Here is a 19,800-nt window from a genome sequence, read left to right on the forward strand (position 1 = left end):
AATCAAGATGGTTTGGGGTGAGCTGGACCGCAGAGTGAAGGCAAAAGGGCCAACAAGTGCTAAGCATCTCTAGGAACTCCTTCAAGATTGTTGGAAGACCATTTCCGGTGACTACCTCTTGAAGCTCATCAAGAGAATGCCAAGAGTGTGCAAAGCAGTCATCAATGCAAATGGTGGCTACTTTGAAGAACCTAGAATATAAGACATATTTTCAGTTGTTTCACACTTTTTTGTTACGTATATATTTCCACATGTGTTAATTCATAGTTTTGATGCCTTCAGTGCGAATTTACACTTTTCATAGTCATGAAAATACAGAAAAATCTTTAAATGAGATGGTGTGTCCAAACTTTTACTCTGTACTGTATATATTTATGCTGTATTATTGAAACATTTATAAAATGAAAACTGCACATCCCCGTTAGGGTTAATTCAGATTCATAAAGCACGTTTGCGGTATGGTTGCCACCATCCTGTTTTTTCCTTAAGCTAGGACCGAAATTGTATCGAAACGAGAGTGAAAATATACTCAAGTTTTGAATCCAATCACAGTTTTAGCAAAAAATAAAAATCTTTATGTATTAATGTAATATTTATGTACTCTTAACACCAAGACATGGCCTTTGGTTAAGCTACAAAAACATTAATCATCGAGCACAACGGTGGATACTGTTGAAATATTCATCTCACTAGTAATAGAGGCTGATGTTGCTGGCGCACTTTTGTCATTAGTCGTAGCTTTACCACCAACAATTTCTTCAGTGTTTCTCTCTGGTTTTATTAGAATAATATATCCTTTAGGGACATAAATACAACCAAGTAAACCAAAGCTTGATGCTAAAATGGCAAATATTTCAACAGCTACTTTGAATTTTCCTCTTGTGCTCAAATAAGCTGGAACGAAGGATATCCAAACAATGAAGAAGACCAGCATGCCAAATGTGATAAATTTAGCCTCATTGAAATTGTCTGGAAGTTTTCGAGATACAAAAGCAGTTATAAAGCATAGTATAGCCAGGAGGACATCAAACCCGAACATGGAGCACAAGAATTCAATGGAACCTTCATTGCACTCAAGAATTATCTTGATATTTTGGGACTCCATGTTTTTGTAAACCCAAGGAGGCGTCAAAATTAGGTAAGCTGTACATATCCCGACTTCAACTGTTAAGCCAGTGATGGCAACAATTTTCTGATACAAAGGCTTGAAGTCTATCGGTTTCGTTTTTTCAGCCATTTTTGATTTGGCAGCTCTCTTTGCTAGCATCAAAACAATTGTTTTACCAAGTATGCAGGAAAGACACAAAGAAAACCCTAATGCCAGTGTAGTTTGTCTCGCCATACATGACCATTCCTCTGGTTTCCCAACAAAAAGAATTGAAGTCATGAAAGTACAGACCAGTGAAACTTGAATAAGAAAACTCAAGCTGCGGTTATTTGCCTTGACCAGGGCAGTTTCTCTGTACATAATGTAAATAATGGTAAAGGCGATAACTAAAGAGGCACCGAAAACAGCAAGAAATATCAGCGTTATCCCCAAAGCTTCATCAGAAGCAAGAAATTCCACTTCTTTTAGCACACACTCATTCTTGTAGGCATTAGACCAGAAGTCCGATGAACATGATATACATTCTCTTGCATCTGAAAAACAGCCAGAGCAAAGAGTAAAATAATTACATTCTAAAACATACCTGGATCATATCCTTTTTCTTTACTCTCATACAGTATCTGACAAATATACCAAAAAGCCTGTCATTTATAGTTTAACATATAAATACTGTGACAACTTTACGGTAAAACAACTTTTTTCTGGCACATTTTATCCATTGATTAGAGTAGAGACAACAGGTGTTGTCGAATATATATTTGTATGATTTGTATTTTTGCTACTTGTTTTTGGTAGCACCTGCTAGAAGAACTAGCTTGTCAGCAGCAAGAAGTAAAAGGGAAGAATTCTGATCAATCTCATAGAATATATACCAAGTGTATCCACAGGGCAGGAGACAGGTAAGGTGTGTAAGATTCTAACCAACAAGCTTCTTGTTCAATTTGATGCAAAATGTAATTCCCATGTCTCTTTATTTCATCTATAGTCAAGCTCAAGAGCGTTGGCACCCTTGAAAGTGTTCCAGAAAATAAATTCTCCCAATGAAGTATGGCAATTACACGTTTTGTTTTTCCAACTTTTTTCCTTTGTGTGTTTTGGAACAACACAAAAAAAACAGAGAAAAGAAGGAAAATTGGACATAATTTCCCACAAAACCCCAAAACTGGGCAAGACAGAATTGTTGGCACCTTTTCAAAAATATGGGTAAACAACTTTGTTTCAAGTATGTGATGCTCATTCAAACTCACCTATGACAAGTAACAGGTGTGCGCAATATGAAAGCTTTCGTGCTCTGCATTTCTGAAACATTCCAAACCATCCACTACTGCTATACAATGCACAACACTTGCACAAATAACTGAATCGCCTGCTCATTCTCTTTATACTCCTTAAATTTGTAGTTGGCACATCTTTTCTAACCCTGTCCCTCCTTCCACTGGTAAACCTAAAGCTATCTTCCTGCTGCACATAGAAACTGTGCTAACCTAATCTTATTAACATTCATTGCATAAGTTCTCCAGTTTCCCTTATTGTCAGCGTTACTTAAGGTTCAGTACTAGGCACACTCCTCTTTCCTAAATACACTGCCCCCATTAGACCAACCATCAACAGATTTTATTTTCCAGTACTATCTATATGCTAATGACATCCAATTATACACATTTTCTGATATCACCCCCACCTTAATACAAAATAGCAGAGAATGTCTGTCATGGGGTTACAGCGACTGTGTGGAGCCAGAAGACCACAGAGTTTCATTACTCCTACTCCGGCGCTGGCAAGAAGCACTTCTTCATTTTAAAGTTTATTCCTTCTGGCAGAACAGGGGTTAATCGGTCATGTTGAAAACCTCTGTGCTCACAGCTGAGCTTGGTTATCCACTCCTTTCCCCTTTATAATCTGGGCTCGGTTACAAATCCTTGTCAGAGCTTGTTCATATGAGAAGGAGAGTTAGACAAGTTATCAGTGACTGTTGCTTGGTTTGTATATGTAGTAATTCCCTAGCTTTCTCTATTTTGGTTTAGTCCCCTACCTCCATGCCCCAGTGCATTCCTCTGTTATATGAGTAAATATTTTGTATGCCTGGAGTTTTTTGTTAACCCTTGTTCGTCTAGCCTTGTTTGTCGGGTTTGTGTACTACGGTGCACAGTAGCGCCCCTCTTCCCTGGGTGGGGGAAGAGAACAGACAGAGGGCTAACTCAGGAGATAAGGCAAGGGTGGAGTCTCCATCATCTTCACCTTCAGAAGTACCCTGGGGAGTAGGGCGAGCTAAGGCTCTCCGTAGTGTTAGACAGGGACGGATGTCTATAACACCATGCTCTCCCTCTATTGAAAACTAAATCTCTCCAAAACTGAACTTTTTGCATTTACTTCCTCTTCTAACTTGCCTATATCAGATATTGCAATTTCCTTGCACGTTTCAGTCATAACTCCCAAGCACCACACTCGCTGTTTATGGGGGATATTTGACACAGAACTATCTTTTATTCCCTATATGCAATCACTCACTTGCTCATGTCATTTGCACCTTAAAGACATCTCAACAATATGACCTTTTCTCACATTTGAATCTGCAAAAAGTCTTACTGTTGGTCTTCTTCATTCTCCTCTTGACTTCTTCAACTATCTACTAATTAGTCTCCATCTTACTGAACTTTCTTCTCTTCTATCTATCCTGATTGTGGCAGTGAGGGTCATATTTCTGTCCAGCTGCTACACTGATGTCTCCACCTTGTGCCAGTCATTGAACAGGTTACCAATCCACAACAGAGTTCAATATAAATGTATCTATCTCACCTTCAAAGCTCTCCACAGTTAAGCCCCACCATACATCTCCACCCTCCTTTCTGCATATCACCCTACCTGTGCTCTACTTGCTGAGTAACATCCGCCATAATCTGAACCTCCCACTTTTGGCTTCAAAACTTCTCTCATGCTGCACCCGTTTTCTGGAATGTACTAACCCAGACTATTAGATTAATACCTAGCCCCACATTTTTAAGTGGGCTTTAAAACACATCTCTTTAGTCAGGCCTATCAAGTCCCTTCATTAATCAAACTCTTCCCTGTTCCCCCTTTCTAAATTTTCCCAGAATCTGTTTCCTCCTATTCATCTGTTTCCTCATCCTCCAGGCATCCAATAGCTCTTTGTAACTGCACTTATACCGATAATGGCTGAATCAGCTTATTTGAAATGTGCTATTTATTATAATAATGGTTGAACCATACATGACAAGCATATTACCTATTGTGTGCCCCCGTTTCCTTGTAGATTGTAAGCTTGCGAGTGGGCCCTCACTCCTTCTGGTATTGTTGATCTATATGTTACCTGATAATGTCTTTATTATCTGTAGATGTCCCCGTTTAATCGTAAAATGCTGCGGAATATGCTGGTGCTATACAAATAAAATTATTATTATTTAGAATGTTGTGGCTACAGCACAATTCTCCACTATCCATAAACCTATACAGTATGTTTAGAGCAATTGATTTATAAAATAGTAAATGACAATAAGATATGGGTGCAATTTGTTGGTAATAAAGTACTTACATTATGTGAAAAAGTTTATATAAAACAAATTTAATGTGTGATGCCTAAACTAGGGTCTGGAGGAATACAGGTAGTGCATAACATTGTTGTTTTTTCTTTGGTAGTCTTCTCGTCCTTGTGTCTTGTACTACCTCTTCAAAAGGCATGGTTGTAGGTTTAGCCTAAAGTTTTTTTCTAAAAAGGTTATGTCTAGTGATGAGGGAGCGCTAAAATGGAATAGTTGGGCACTCAACCCGAGCAACGAGCCCAATGTAAGTCTGTGGGAAACCCGAGTATTTTACCGCGACACCCTCCCCCCCCCCCCCCCCCCCGGGGTTCTATTAAGGTCTAAAAACATCTGAAAATCATGTAAACACTGCTCAAATGACACAGGGACATCATGGGGATCACCCCTTGAAGCATTTCTGACTCCAAGGTCACAGCTGTAAGCAATGCTGTCAGAGTTTCACGCCATTTTTACAGGTGCACCAAAAAACATACAAAAACTAAACCAAAATGGATTTTGCTGGGAAATATGTTAATGTACATCCTTTCCAGGGTAATGACTCGTATATAAGGCAAAATAATTAACCCCAGACCAAAATGTTCCTCCACCACTTGGGTTATGTTCACATGCAGCATTTTTGATGCGTTTTTCAACTTGTCATTGTAACATTTAACAACCCTAGCTGACCATGTTGTGTGTGACACATAAGGAGACACGTCTTGCTTCATTTATGAAAGACGGACTCAGTCTTAAAGTCTCAAAGCTAGTGTTGAGCGATACCGTCCGATACTTGAAAGTATCGGTATCGGATAGTATCGGCCGATACCCGAAAAATATCGGATATCGCCGATACCGATATCCGATACCAATACAAGTCAATGGGACATCAAGTATCGGAATGTATCCTCATGGATCCCAGGGTCTGAAGGAGAGGAAACTCTCCTTCAGGCCCTGGGATCCATATTAAAGTGTAAAATAAAGAATTAAAATAAAAAATATTGTTATATTCACCTCTCCGGCGGCCCCTGGACATCAGCGGGAGGATCCGGCGTCCGGCACGGCTTCTTTCTTCAAAATGCGCGCCTTCAGGACCTGTGGAATGACGTCCCGGCTTCTGATTGGTCGCGTGCCGCCCATGTGACCGCCACGCGACCAATCAGAAGCCGCGACGTCATTCCTCAGGTCCTAGAAGGCGCTCATTCTAGGACTTTAGCTGAGGAATGACGTCGCGGCTTCTGATTGGTCGCGTGGCGGTCACATGGGCGGCACGCGACCAATCAGAAGCCGGGACGTCATTCCACAGGTCCTGAAGGCGCGCATTTTGAAGAAAGAAGCCGTGCCGGACGCCGGATCCTCCCGCTGATGTCCAGGGGCCGCCGGAGAGGTGAATATAACAATATTTTTTATTTTAATTCTTTATTTTACACTTCCGATACCGATACCCGATATCACAAAAATATCGGATCTCGGTATCGGAATTCCGATACCGCAAGTATCGGCCGATACCCGATACTTGCGGTATCGGAATGCTCAACACTACTCAAAGCCTATTTTTAGAGGGGCATCAGGTGGCATTAATATTCTTAAAGGGCCATTATTAAACAATGGGTCTCCTATGCTGTTATTGCCTATGAAGTGAGTGGCTGGGCTGCCAACAATTACAACGCACCCCAATACCCCTTTCATGAGAGGTACAGGAGGGCTTCCTGAAAAAATGTTGCATTGAATGCAAGGCCTGCCCTGCTATCAAGTCATATGCACCCTAATAAGCCTTTGAATCCAGGTTCTGGATGGCCACAGGAAAAGCCACTTCACATTCTTCAGTTGGTCCTGCCATATTGTTTTCTTATGTATTCAAGCCCTGCCTTGCTATCAAGTTATATGCACCCCAATAAGCCTTTGAACCCAGGTACTGGATGGCCACAGGAAAAGTCACTTCACATTCTTCAGTTGGTCCTGCCATACTGTTTTCTTATGCAAGTTCCGCCTTGACCAAAATTTGCATGCACCCCAATCCCCTTTGGAAGAAACATGGAGGAGGGCCTCATAAAAAACTGTCCCATAACAAAGGAGTGTGTCTTCTAGACTTGCAATGCCCATACACTAAGTGTATGGGCTGACAAACATTTCCCCATGTGGGTAAATTTAAAAAAATATTTAATGGGGATCACAGACACCCTTGCCAAAAAATTGACTGTCTGTAGCAGCACGGAACACGTGAACCTTTGTGGTGGAAAATGATGAGAGGTGGAGGAAGGCTTCATTAAAAACTAGGCCCAATGATAAGGAGCAGGTCTACTAGGCTTGTAATGACCATACACGAAGTGCATGGGCTGACAAACATTTCCCCAAGGGGGATACATTTTTTAAAAATATACTATGGGCATCATAGACACCCTTGCAAAAAATTGGACTGCCTGTAGCGGCACAGAAGACGTTAAGCCTGGTGATCTAGTGGTGGAGAATGAGGAGACAAAGATAAATCATGTTGAAATAAAATTAAAAAAAGGATGTGAATCCACCGATGAAAGTAAATAACAAAAGGGAGGGGCAAACAAAGGTTCATATATATGATGCCAGATTGTGTCCGAGATATGTTTGTGCGTAGCAACAGCTCAGAGACAGGGATATAAAATAATATATAATAGAATAGTATTTCAATATTTTCATATTGTAGAGGTATACATTGGGTCATAAAAGGACGGTGCAGAGATATTAAAACTGGAATATATAAGAATAAATGGGAAAAATATATGGACATCTTATTTTGATGACAGTTCCCCCTGGGGGAGTTTATTTTGGTTTCTAATTAGTAACAGGCATCTAAAAAACACCCTTGTACAAAAATTGAGTGACTTTTGCATCAAGGAATACAGTCACCCTGGTGTTGTACTGGTTGTGGATGATGAGGATGAGGATAAGGAGCATAACACCAAACGAAATCAGGAAGTGGATAGCCATGTGTGGTTGGGGAGAGGTGCATGACAATACACCTCCACAAAAAAGACAATAAATTACAGGTTATGTTTCGCTGTTTTCACTTGGAGGTGTACAGAAATCTTGCCCAATCCAGCCTTTGTTCATTCTTAGAAGAGTCAACCTGTCAGCATTTTCAGTTGACAGGCGGATGCGCTTATCTGTTATAATTCCATGAGCAGCACTAAAAACCCGCTCTGACAGAACGCTGGCAGCAGGGTAGGCCAGGACCTCCAAGGCATAAATAGCCAGTTCATGCCACGTGTCCAACTTGGATACCCAATAATTAAAAGGCACAGAGGAATTACGGAGGACATTTGTACGATCTGCAAGATACTCCCTCAGCATCTTCCCAAACATTGCGCTTCTTGTGACAGCACCCCTTGCCTCTGTGCCAGCACGATGGGAGGGTCTGAGAAAACTGTCCCAGAACTTTTCCATTGTTCCCCTGCCTTAGCTAGATTGTACTTCTGTCACTCTCGCTTGGACTCCTTGGTTGTACAACAAACTCTGATGTCTGTTGCCAGCGTTCTCACATGGGAATTTTCTAAGTAATTCTGCTACAAGTGCCCTCTGGTACTGCAACATTTTAGTACACCTCTCTGCCTCTGGTAGAAGAGATTGAAAGTTCTCCTTGTAGAGTGGGTCTAGAAGTGTCACCAACCAGTAATGAGTGTCACCAAAAATGTTTATAATGCGAGGGTCACGTGAGGGTCATATGAAGTCAGCCATGCGTACCAGACTGCTAACAGGCAAGACATCCGTGTCCTCACCAACAGGACGACTGACTATGCTGTCCTCCTTCTCCTTCCTGTCCTCAGGCCATCCCCGCTGAACAGACAGTATGACAGCTGTGCTTGTAGTACCGTCTATAGAGCATGAAAGTAGCTCCTGTTCTTCCTCCACCTCCTCTTCATTGCCTACCAATCCACGTTGGGAAGACATGAGGCTGGGCTGAGTGTAATCCCCCTGTATGGTTCCTTGGTCCATGTCCTCGTGCTCTGCCTGTAATGCTTCCTCTTTAATTGTGAGCAGAGAGGTTTTCAGAATGCTGAGACGGCGGGACGGTGATGCTAATTATGGCATCATCACCGCTCACCATCTTGGTGCAGTCCGCAAAGTTTTGTAGGATGATTCATATGTCTGACATCCATGTCAACTCCTGAGGTCTTATGTGTGGAGTCTGAACTGAATATAGATGGCCTTGTTGATGTTAGTAGTCAACAACTGCCCTCTTCTGCTCACAAATCCTTTCCAACATATGCAGTGTAGAGTTCCAACATGTGGGGAAAGCACACACCAGTCGGTGAGCTGGAAGCTGCAAATGCTGCTGAAGCACGGCAAGGGCGGCTGAAGCTGTAGCTGACTTTCTAAAATGGGCATACTTTCACCAGCAGATATGGAAGCTCCAGGTAGCTTTTCAGAAAATGTGGAACCACGAGGTTAAGCACATGGGCCATGCAAGGTATGTGTGTGAGCTCACCTTGCCTCAGAGGCGCAACCAGGTTCTGGCCATTTACACAACAAAATTCACCCTAGTGAATTAATGTCCACCATCAAATATAGAACCAATATCAAAGTGAACATAAAGCAAAGATAACAAAATTACTAAAAAAGTATAATTTTATTGAAAAAAATAATAAAAATAAAAAATACACAAAGGAAAAACAAACTACAATACTAAACAAAATTATAAAGAATATATTGAATGAGGAGACCAGATCCACATAGTATAAGAGATACTAGAAAAGGACATAACCTTCCAAAGTGCAAAAATAGATGGCATAACATAGGCCATGTACCTCAATAAAGAGCATATGCATACATAGTAAGTGGTCTAGCCTAGGCCAAACAAGTGCATAAAACTCTGGAGAAATACTAGTACCAGTGTAAAGATGATCTGTGACCCTCAAGGACTCCGACTCCAACGTACGTTTCGCCTAAGTGGCTTTTTTTCTTCAGCAAGCAGAAAAGAGATGTTAGAATTTAGTAATGTGGCCTCTGGGGCGATGACTGGGGTATACAGGTCCTTCTAAAAAAATTAGCATATAGTGTTAAATTTCATTATTTACCATAATGTAATGATTACAATTAAACTTTCATATATTATAGATTCATTATCCACCAACTGAAATTTGTCAGGTCTTTTATTGTTTTAATACTGATGATTTTGGCATACAACTCCTGATAACCCAAAAAACCTGTCTCAATAAATTAGCATATTTCACCCATCCAATCAAATAAAAGTGTTTTTTAATAACAAACAAAAAAACCATCAAATAATAATGTTCAGTTATGCACTCAATACTTGGTCGGGAATCCTTTGGCAGAAATGACTGCTTCAATGCGGCGTGGCATGGAGGCAATCAACCTGTGACACTGCTGAGATGTTATGGAGGCCCAGGATGCTTCAATAGCGGCCTTAAGCTCATCCAGAGTGTTGGGTCTTGCGTCTCTCAACTTTCTCTTCACAATATCCCACAGATTCTCTATGGGGTTCAGGTCAGGAGAGTTGGCAGGCCAATTGAGCACAGTAATACCATGGTCAGTAAACCATTTACCAGTGGTTTTGGCACTGTGAGCAGGTGCCAGGTCGTGCTGAAAAATGAAATCTTCATCTCCATAAAGTATTTCAGCCGATGGAAGCATGAAGTGCTCCAAAATCTCCTGATAGCTAGCTGCATTGACCCTGCCCTTGATGAAACACAGTGGACCAACACCAGCAGCTGACATGGCACCCCACACCATCACTGACTGTGGGTACTTGACACTGGACTTCAGGCATTTTGGCATTTCCTTCTCCCCAGTCTTCCTCCAGACTCTGGCACCTTGATTTCCGAATGACATGCAAAATTTGCTTTCATCAGAAAAAAGTACTTGGGACCACTTAGCAACAGTCCAGTGCTGCTTCTCTGTAGCCCAGGTCAGGCGCCTCTGCCGCTGTTTATGGTTCAAAAGTGGCTTTACCTGGGGAATGCGGCACCTGTAGCCCATTTCCTGCACACGCCTGTGCACGGTGGCTCTGGATGTTTCCACACCAGACTCAGTCCACTGCTTCCTCAGGTTCCCCAAGGTCTGGAATCGGTCCTTCTCCACAATCTTCCTCAGGGTCCGGTCTCCTCTTCTCGTTGTACAGCGTTTTCTGCCACATTGTTTCCTTCCAACAGACTTACCATTGAGGTGCCTTGATACAGCACTCTGGGAACAGCCTATTTGTTGAGAAATTTCTTTCTGGGTCTTAAGGTACCGTCACACTTAGCAACGCTGCAGCGATACCGACAACGATCTGGATCGCTGCAGCGTCACTGTTTGGTCGCTGGAGAGCTGTCACACAGACCGCTCTCCAGCGACCAAAGATGCCGGTAACCAGGGTAAACATCGGGTAACTAAGCGCAGGGCCGCGCTTAGTAACCCGATGTTTACCCTGGTTACCATCCTAAAAGTAAAAAAAACAAACACTACATACTTACCTACAGCCGTCTGTCCTCCAGCGCTGTGCTCTGCACTCCTCCTGTACTGTCTGTGTGAGCACAGCGGCCGGAAAGCAGAGCGGTGACGTCACCGCTCTGCTTTCCGGCTGACCGACGCTCACAGCCAGAGCAGGAGGAGAGCAGAGCACAGCGCTGGAGGACAGACGGCTGTAGGTAAGTATGTACTGTTTGTTTTTTTTACTTTTAGGATGGTAACCAGGGTAAACATCGGGTTACTAAGCGCGGCCCTGCACTTAGTTACCCGATGTTTACCCTGGTTACCAGTGAAGACATCGCTGAATCGGTGTCACACACGCCGATTCAGCGATGTCTGCGGGGAGTCCAGCGACCAAATAAAGTTCTGGACTTTCTTCCCCGACCAGCGACAGCACAGCAGGGGCCTGATCGCTGCTGCCTGTCACACTGGACGATATCGCTAGCGAGGACGCTGCAACGTCACGGATCGCTAGCGATATCGTCTAGTGTGACGGTACCTTTACCCTCTTGCTTGAGGGTGTCAATGATGGCCTTCTTGACATCTGTCAGGTCGCTAGTCTTACCCATGATGGGGGTTTTGAGTAATGAACCAGGCAGGGAGTTTATAAAAGCCTCAGGTATCTTTTGCATGTGTTTAGAGTTAATTAGTTGATTCAGAAGATTAGGGTAATAGGTCGTTTAGAGAACCTTTTCTTGATATGCTAATTTATTGAGACAGGTTTTTTGGGTTATCAGGAGTTGTATGCCAAAATCATCAGTATTAAAACAATAAAAGACCTGACAAATTTCAGTTGGTGGATAATGAATCTATAATATATGAAAGTTTAATTGTAATCATTACATTATGGTAAATAATTAAATTTAACACTATATGCTAATTTTTTGAGAAGGACCTGTAGACAACTGAAGGCTGTCTTTCGCCTTGCCCATTTTAAGTGGACTATTGAACTATTTCAAAAGCTGAACACAAATGTATTTATTTGGAGCAAAATTATATCTGATCAGTATGCCTTCAAAGCTACGATTTTTCCAACACAGATGCAACAGTCCTCAGCCTGACATAAAGGACTGCATACATTTTTTTTTTGCTTTGCTTTTTAGAGATTTTTTTTTAAAAACGAGTGGATCAAGGCTAGCAGACAGAACTATGGAACTTATGCCTGCGAAGCTACAATTTTTCAAACACAGATACACCAGGCCTCAGCTGACATAACAGACTGTATACATTTTTATTTTTTTTGGGTGACTTTTGGAAAAAAAAAAAGGAGACCAAGGCTAGCACACAGATCTATGATACGTATGCCTGTGAAACTAAGATTTTTCCACCAGCGATACACCAGGCTGGAGCCACAGATAACAGACTGTCTCATTTTTTCTTCTCTTGTATGTGAAATTTGGCAAAAAATTAAAAATGAGTACAACAACCAGTGGCGTAGGAAGGGGGGTGCGGGGGGGGCGGTCCGCCCCGGGCGGCACAATGCTGGGGGCGGCCGGCGCTGCAGGAGAAGAAGATGAAAAAAAAAAAAAAAAAAAAAAAGACGCCCCTTTAAATCTTCGGGCGGCGCCGTCCGCCGCCACGACCAGGGCCAGCTCCCCCCACCCCCGGGTCCCGGGTCCCGCCCCCGCCCCCCGCTCTATACTCACCTCTCCTGGTTCCTGCGGCGCCGGCAGCTGCAGCGTCCTCTGACTCTGCGACGTCTCAGAGCAGAGGGCGCAATGACGTCACTACTGTGCGCGCCGCTCTGCCTCTCTGTCCTGAGCGTCGCAGAGCCGGAGAGACGCTGACTGCACCGGACCTGCGCTGGGAACGGGAGAGGTGAGGATTTTACTTTTTTTTTTTTTTTCTTTATGTCTGACTGTCTGGGGCTGGGGCAATGCTGGACACACTGGGGCAATACTGGAGACCATGGGGCAGATTGCTGGACACACTGGGGCAGTACTGGAGACCATGGGGCAGAATGCTGGACACACTGGGGCAATACAGGAGACCATGGGGCAGATTGCTGGACACACTGGGGCAATACAGGAGACTATGGGGCAGATTGCTGGACACACTGGGGCAATACAGGAGACCATGGGGCAGATTGCTGGACACACTGGGGCAATACAGGAGACCATGGGGCAGATTGCTGGACACACTGGGGCAATACTGGAGACCATGGGGCAGAATGCTGGACACACTGGGGCAATACTGGAGACCATGGGGCAGAATGCTGGACACACTGGGGCAATACTGGAGACCATGGGGCAGAATGCTGGACATACTGGGGCAATACTGGAGACCATGGGGCAGATTGCTGGACACACCGGGGCAATACTGGAGACCATGGGGCAGAATGCTGGACACACTGGGGCAATACAGGAGACCATGGGGCAGATTGCTGGACACACTGGGGCAATACTGGAGACCATGGGGCAGAATGCTGGACACACTGGGGCAGTACAGGAGACTATGGGGCAGAATGCTGGACACACTGAATACTGGAGACCATGGGGCAGATTTCAGGACACATTGAGGCAATGCTGGAGACCCTGGGGCAGACTTCTGGACATACTGGGGCAATACTGGAGACCATGGGGCAGATTGCTGGACACACCGGGGCAATACTGGAGACCATGGGGCAGAATGCTGGACACACTGGGGCAATACAGGAGACCTTGGGGCAGATTGCTGGACACACTGGGGCAATACTGGAGACCCTGGGGCAGATTGCTGGACACACTGGGGCAATACTGGAGACCCTGGGGCAGATTTCTGGACATACTGGGGCAATACTGGAGACCATGGGGCAGATTGCTGGACACACCGGGGCAATACTGGAGACCATGGGGCAGAATGCTGGACACACTGGGGCAATACAGGAGACCATGGGGCAGATTGCTGGACACACTGGGGCAATACTGGAGACCCTGGGGCAGATTGCTGGACACACTGGGGCAATACTGGAGACCCTGGGGCAGATTTCTGGACACATTGAGGCAATGCTGGAGACCCTGGGGCAGACTTCTGGACACACTGGGGCAATGCTGGACACTGGGGCAGATTGCTGGACACACTGGGGGTAATATACTGGACACACTGGGGCAATGCTGGACACACTGGGGCAGACTGCTGGACACACTGGGGAAAGGCTGGACACTGGGGCAGATTGCTGGACACACTGAGGGCAGATTGCTGGACACACTGGGGGTAATATGCTGGACATACTGGGGCAGATTGCTGGACACACTGGGGGTAATATGCTGGACACACTGGGGCAGATTGCTGGACAACATGGGGGTAATATGCTGGACACACTGGGGCAGATTGCTGGACAACATGGGGGTAATATGCTGGACACACTGGGGGCAGGACTTGAGGCATGGGCAGAATGTAGATACGGGGCATGATTGGAGACACGGGGCAGGATTGGATCATGGGGCAGGACGGATACGATGGAGGCTGGTGGGGCAGGATGGGGAGATCATATGGGGTAGAATGGATACTCATGAGGGCAGGATACGACAACATATGGCTGGAGCCAGGAATGAGATAAACGGGGCCAGGGTGGGGAATATTATTACCATAGGGGATAATTAAGGGATATTATTACTGCAGTGATGTATTTATTTTATTTTTTGAGTATACTGTTTTAAATGGGGGGGCGGTCCTGTTACTGTGCAGAGTGACACTATATCACCTTTTTTTCTTCATGTGGTGTAATGTAGAAGTTGTGAAAAATTAAGTAATGTGTTCTGCAAGCGGAGCTCGAGATAACTGTGTTATTTCCTGCAGAAACGAGTCCTGGCTGGAAGGAATGATGGCGGTCTGTGCTGGATGAAAGATGAAGGACTTCACCTAGAGACGTCACTGGTGAGTCAGTGTTACCTATACACTGACACTATACACTGTATACTATATAGAGGTCCTGTGTATAATGTCACCAGTGATCTCTGTATTACCTCTACACAGACACTGCATACTAAGTACAGATCTCCTGTGAATACTGGCACTTATGGTGATAGTATTGTGGTTTTTTTTTTATTACTGATCAGTATTGTAGTATTCAGTCACTATGTGGTGGTAATATGTGGTCTGGAAATGGTGCGGTGGTATTTGTCCCTTGTATGTAGTATTATTCGGTCACTATGTGGCCTGGTCATGGTGTGGTGGTATTAAGTCACAGGTGTGGCATGTGGGGGTGACACCATTAGGCCCAGTTTAAGTTCTACAAAACAGGAAAACCATTTTTGGTAACCTTTGTGTGTATTGAGCTGGGGGGAGGGGATGGGGGGGGGGCGCCAAACTCGGGATCAGCCCCGGGCGGCAAAAGCTCTAGCTACGCCTCTGACAACAACGCTAGCAGACAGGACTATGAAACGTATGCCTGCGAAGCTATGATTTTTCCACCAGAGATGCAACAGGCCTCAGCCTGACATAACAGACTGTATAAATTTTTGGGGGGGGTTGGAGAATTTTTTTAAATTAAAAAAAAAAGAGTGGAACAAGGCTAGCAGACAGAACTATGGAACTTATGCCTGCGAAGCTACGATTTTTCCACCACCGATACACCAGCAGTCAGCCTCAGATAACAGACTGATGTAAATGTGGCCTTGATCTTTTTTGGACACAACTAAATTGTGTCAACAAGTTGGCTATTAGGCTGCCATCACACTAGCAGTATTTGGTCACTATTTTACGTCAGTATTTGAAAGCCAAAACCAGGAGTGGAACAAACAGAGGAAAAGTATAACAGAAACATATGCACCACTTCAGCATTTATCACCCACTCCTGGTTTTGGCCTACAAATACTGATGTAAAATACTGACCAAATACTGCTAGTGTGACGGCAGCCTGACACAAAAGAAAAAAAATATATATATTTTTTGGGGTACTGACATCTGGTGTCTGGGACAAAAAAAAGGTAGATTTGCACCTTCTTAGATTTCAATAACCTGGCTGTAGTAGGCACCGTGAACAAGCAAATAAATGTTAAAATACGGGGGCTATGGATTGCTTTAGAAGAAAAGGAGCAGGTATCAGGTGAAGGGAAAAAAAGCCACAGAAGACTGCAGCTAGATATATATTAAATAAGCAGCAGCAGACAGTAATGGAGATTTTGGAGGTATGCCATGAGAGCTATGTACCCACATACAGTGCCTGCAGGCCTTGCACTGATGTGGATATGCGCACATAGACTCCCCTGCCTACCTAGCGCTGCAATCTCAGCAGCGTAGGACTGGAGCACCTTGGGCCCACCAGAGAAAATCAGTCTTGGGGCCCACTATGTAGCTACATAGAAATAGATACAAGACCACCAATTGTGCGGTAAAAAGCGCTAATATCAGGGTATAATACAAGGTTGTACACGTCTTAATTATGTAGCAAGGGTTGGGGTAGCCCCCTCGCAGAATATAATTTAGCCCTCTCATAAAATATAACGCAGTCCCCTCTAATAGAATATAATGCAGCACCCCACAAAATATAATGCAACCCCCTCAGGTATAACGCAGTCCCCACCATAGAATATAATGTAGCACCCTCATAGGGTATAATGCAGCCCCCTCATATAGTATAATGCAGCCACCACAGAATATAATGTAGTCAACTGAGAGAATGCAGCCCCACCACAGAATATAATGCAGCCCCCCATAGAGTATACTGTAGCCCCCTCACATAGTATGATGTAGCCCCCCATAATATAATGTAGTCCTGAGAATAATGCAGTCCCCCCACGGAATATAATGTAGCCCCTCATAAAGTATAATACAGCCCTTCTCCACCCCCATCATTGTCCTCATCACCACCTCCATCATTGCCTTCTCCCCCACCACCCCTATCATTCTCCCCCACCACCTCCATCACTGCCCATTCCACCACCTGCATCATTGCCTCCTCCCCCACCATCATTGTCCATTTCATCACCTCCATCATTGCCTCCCCCACCACCATCATTGCCTCCCCCACCACTATCCTTGCCTCCCCACCACCATCCTTGCCTCCCCCACCACCATCATTGACCATTTCATCACCTCCATCACTGCCTCCCACCGCCACTATTGCCCATCACCTCCATCATTGCCTCTCCCCCACCACCATCATTGCCCATCACCTCCATCATTGCCTCCCCCCACCACCATTGCCCATCACCTCCATCATTGCCTTCCCCACCACCATTGCCCATCACCTCCATCATTGCCTCCCCCACCACCATCATTGCCCATCACCTCCATCATTGACTCCCCACCATCATTGCCTATGACCTCCATCATTGCCTCCCCACCATCATTACCTATCACCTCCATCATTGCCTCCCCTCATCCTCATTGCCCATCACCTCCATCATTCCCTCCCTCACCATGATTGCCCATCACCTCCATCATTGTCTCCCCCACCATAACTGCCCATCACTTCCATCATTGCCTCCCCTCACCTCCATCATTGCCTACCCCACCATCATTGCCTCCCCTCACCCTCATTGACCATCACCTCCATCATTCCCTTCCTCACCATGATTGCCCATCACCTCCATCATTGTCTCTTCCACCATCACTGCCCATCACTTCCATAATTGCCTTCCCTCACCTCCATCATTGCCTCCCCACCACCACCATCATGCCCATCACCTCCATCATTGTCTTCCCCCACCATCATTGCCCATCACCTCCATCGTCTCCCCCAACCACCATCATTGCTCATCACCTCCATCATTGTCTCCCCCCACCAATATCATTGTCCTTCACCACACACACACAGCTCACCGCAGTTCATCACACACGCACACTCTCACACACACACACACACACACTCTCTCTCTCACACAAACACACTCTCTCTCTCACTCACTCACTCACACACACACACACAGGCAGGCAGGCAGGCACACACCAGGCACGCAGCACAGCTCATCTCCCTGCAGCAGCAGCTCATTCCAGCAGCTTCTTCCTCGCTGGATTCCAGGAAGCTTTCTGACTGAGACAGCAGCATGCTGAATGATAACATCATCCAGCTGGGCTGCCTCAGACAGGAAGCAGGACTCTCTCTCTCTGTAGTGGGGTAATGGACCTGCTGCGATTAAAACACCTGTCTGTGGCTAAGAGGCTGTTGTGAATTCTGCTCTTGGGCTCCCTCCGGTGGTTATGAGTGGTAGTGCTGCTGTCTTTGGATCGCAGCATTTATCAGGTGTGTTCACTTTTTGCAATTTGGACTCAGCTGTTATGATAAGGTAATTCAGTACCACAATGGACATAGAGGTCAGAGCACATACAGTGACCTGACAATAACCCAAAAACATAGAACGAGCTCTGAGACATGGGAACTCTGCTGATCGCAATCCCTAATCCTCTCCAACCACACTAGAGGCAGCCGTGGATTGCGCCTAACACTCCCTATGCAACTCGGCACAGCCTGAGAAACTAGCTAGCCTGAAGATAGAAAATAAGCCTACCTTGCCTCAAAGAAATACCCCAAAGGAAAAGGCAGCCCCCACATATAATGACTGTGAGTTAAGATGAAAAGACAAACTTAGAGATGAAATAGATTTAGCAAAGTGAGGCCCGACTTTCTGAACAGAGCGAGGATAGGAAAGGTAACTTTGCGGTCAACACAAAACCCTACAAAAACCACGCAAAGGGGGCAAAAAGACCCTCCGTACCGAACTAACGGCACGGAGGTACACCCTCTGCGTCCCAGAGCTTCCAGCAAGCAGGAAAAAAACAAATAGACAAGCTGGACAGAAAAAACAGCAAACAAAATAGCAAAGCAGAACTTAGCTATGCAGAGCAGCAGGCCACAGGAACGATCCAGGAGGAAACAGGTCCAATACTAGAACATTGACTGGAGGCCAGGATCAAAGCACTAGGTGGAGTTAAATAGAGCAGCACCTAACGACTTCACCACACCACCTGAGGAAGTAAACTCAGAAGCCGCAGTACCACTTACCTCCACCAACGGAAGCTCACAGAGAGAATCAGCCGAAGTACCACTTGTGACCACAGGAGGGAGCTCTGCTACAGAATTCACAACAGTACCCCCCCCCTTGAGGAGGGGTCACCGATCCCTCACCAGAGCCCCCAGGACGACCAGGATGAGCCATATGAAAGGCACGAACAAGATCGGGAGCATGGACATCAGAGGCAAAGACCCAGGAATTCTCTTCCTGAGCATAACCCTTCCACCCTTTAACCAGATACTGGAGTTTCCGTCTTGAAACACGAGAATCCAAAATCTTCTCCACAATATACTCCAACTCCCCCTCCACCAAAACCGGGGCAGGAGGATCAACAGATGGAACCATAGGTGCCACGTATCTCCGCAACAATGACCTATGGAATACGTTATGTATGGAAAAAGAATCTGGAAGGGTCAGACGAAAAGACACAGGATTAAGAACCTCAGAAATCCTATACGGACCAATGAAACGAGGTTTAAACTTAGGAGAGGAAACCTTCATAGGAATATGACGAGAAGATAACCAAACCAAATCCCCAACACGAAGTCGGGGACCCACACAGCGTCTGCGATTACCGAAACGTTGAGCCTTCTCCTGGGACAAGGTCAAATTGTCCACTACATGAGTCCAAATCTGCTGCAACCTGTCCACCACAGTATCCACACCAGGACAGTCCGAAGACTCAACCTGCCCTGAAGAGAAACGAGGATGGAACCCAGAGTTGCAGAAAAACGGCGAAACCAAGGTAGCCGAGCTGGCCCGATTATTAAGGGCGAACTCA

General features: G+C 45.2%; 1 protein-coding gene across 1 annotated transcript in view; it reads right to left on the bottom strand.

Moving 5' to 3' along the window:
• Nucleotides 1–369: 369 nt before the first annotated feature.
• LOC138638279 (vomeronasal type-2 receptor 1-like) overlaps nucleotides 370–19,800 on the bottom strand; it is a 223,357-nt gene continuing 203,926 nt past the window's right edge. The window contains exon 6 of the mRNA XM_069727455.1: nucleotides 370–1,641. Coding sequence (XP_069583556.1) covers nucleotides 644–1,641 — 998 coding nt within the window. The 3' untranslated portion in view covers nucleotides 370–643. The remainder of the gene's footprint in view (nucleotides 1,642–19,800) is intronic.

Source organism: Ranitomeya imitator, chromosome 5 (assembly GCF_032444005.1).
Source record: "Ranitomeya imitator isolate aRanImi1 chromosome 5, aRanImi1.pri, whole genome shotgun sequence".
NCBI classification, from domain to species: domain Eukaryota; kingdom Metazoa; phylum Chordata; class Amphibia; order Anura; family Dendrobatidae; genus Ranitomeya; species Ranitomeya imitator.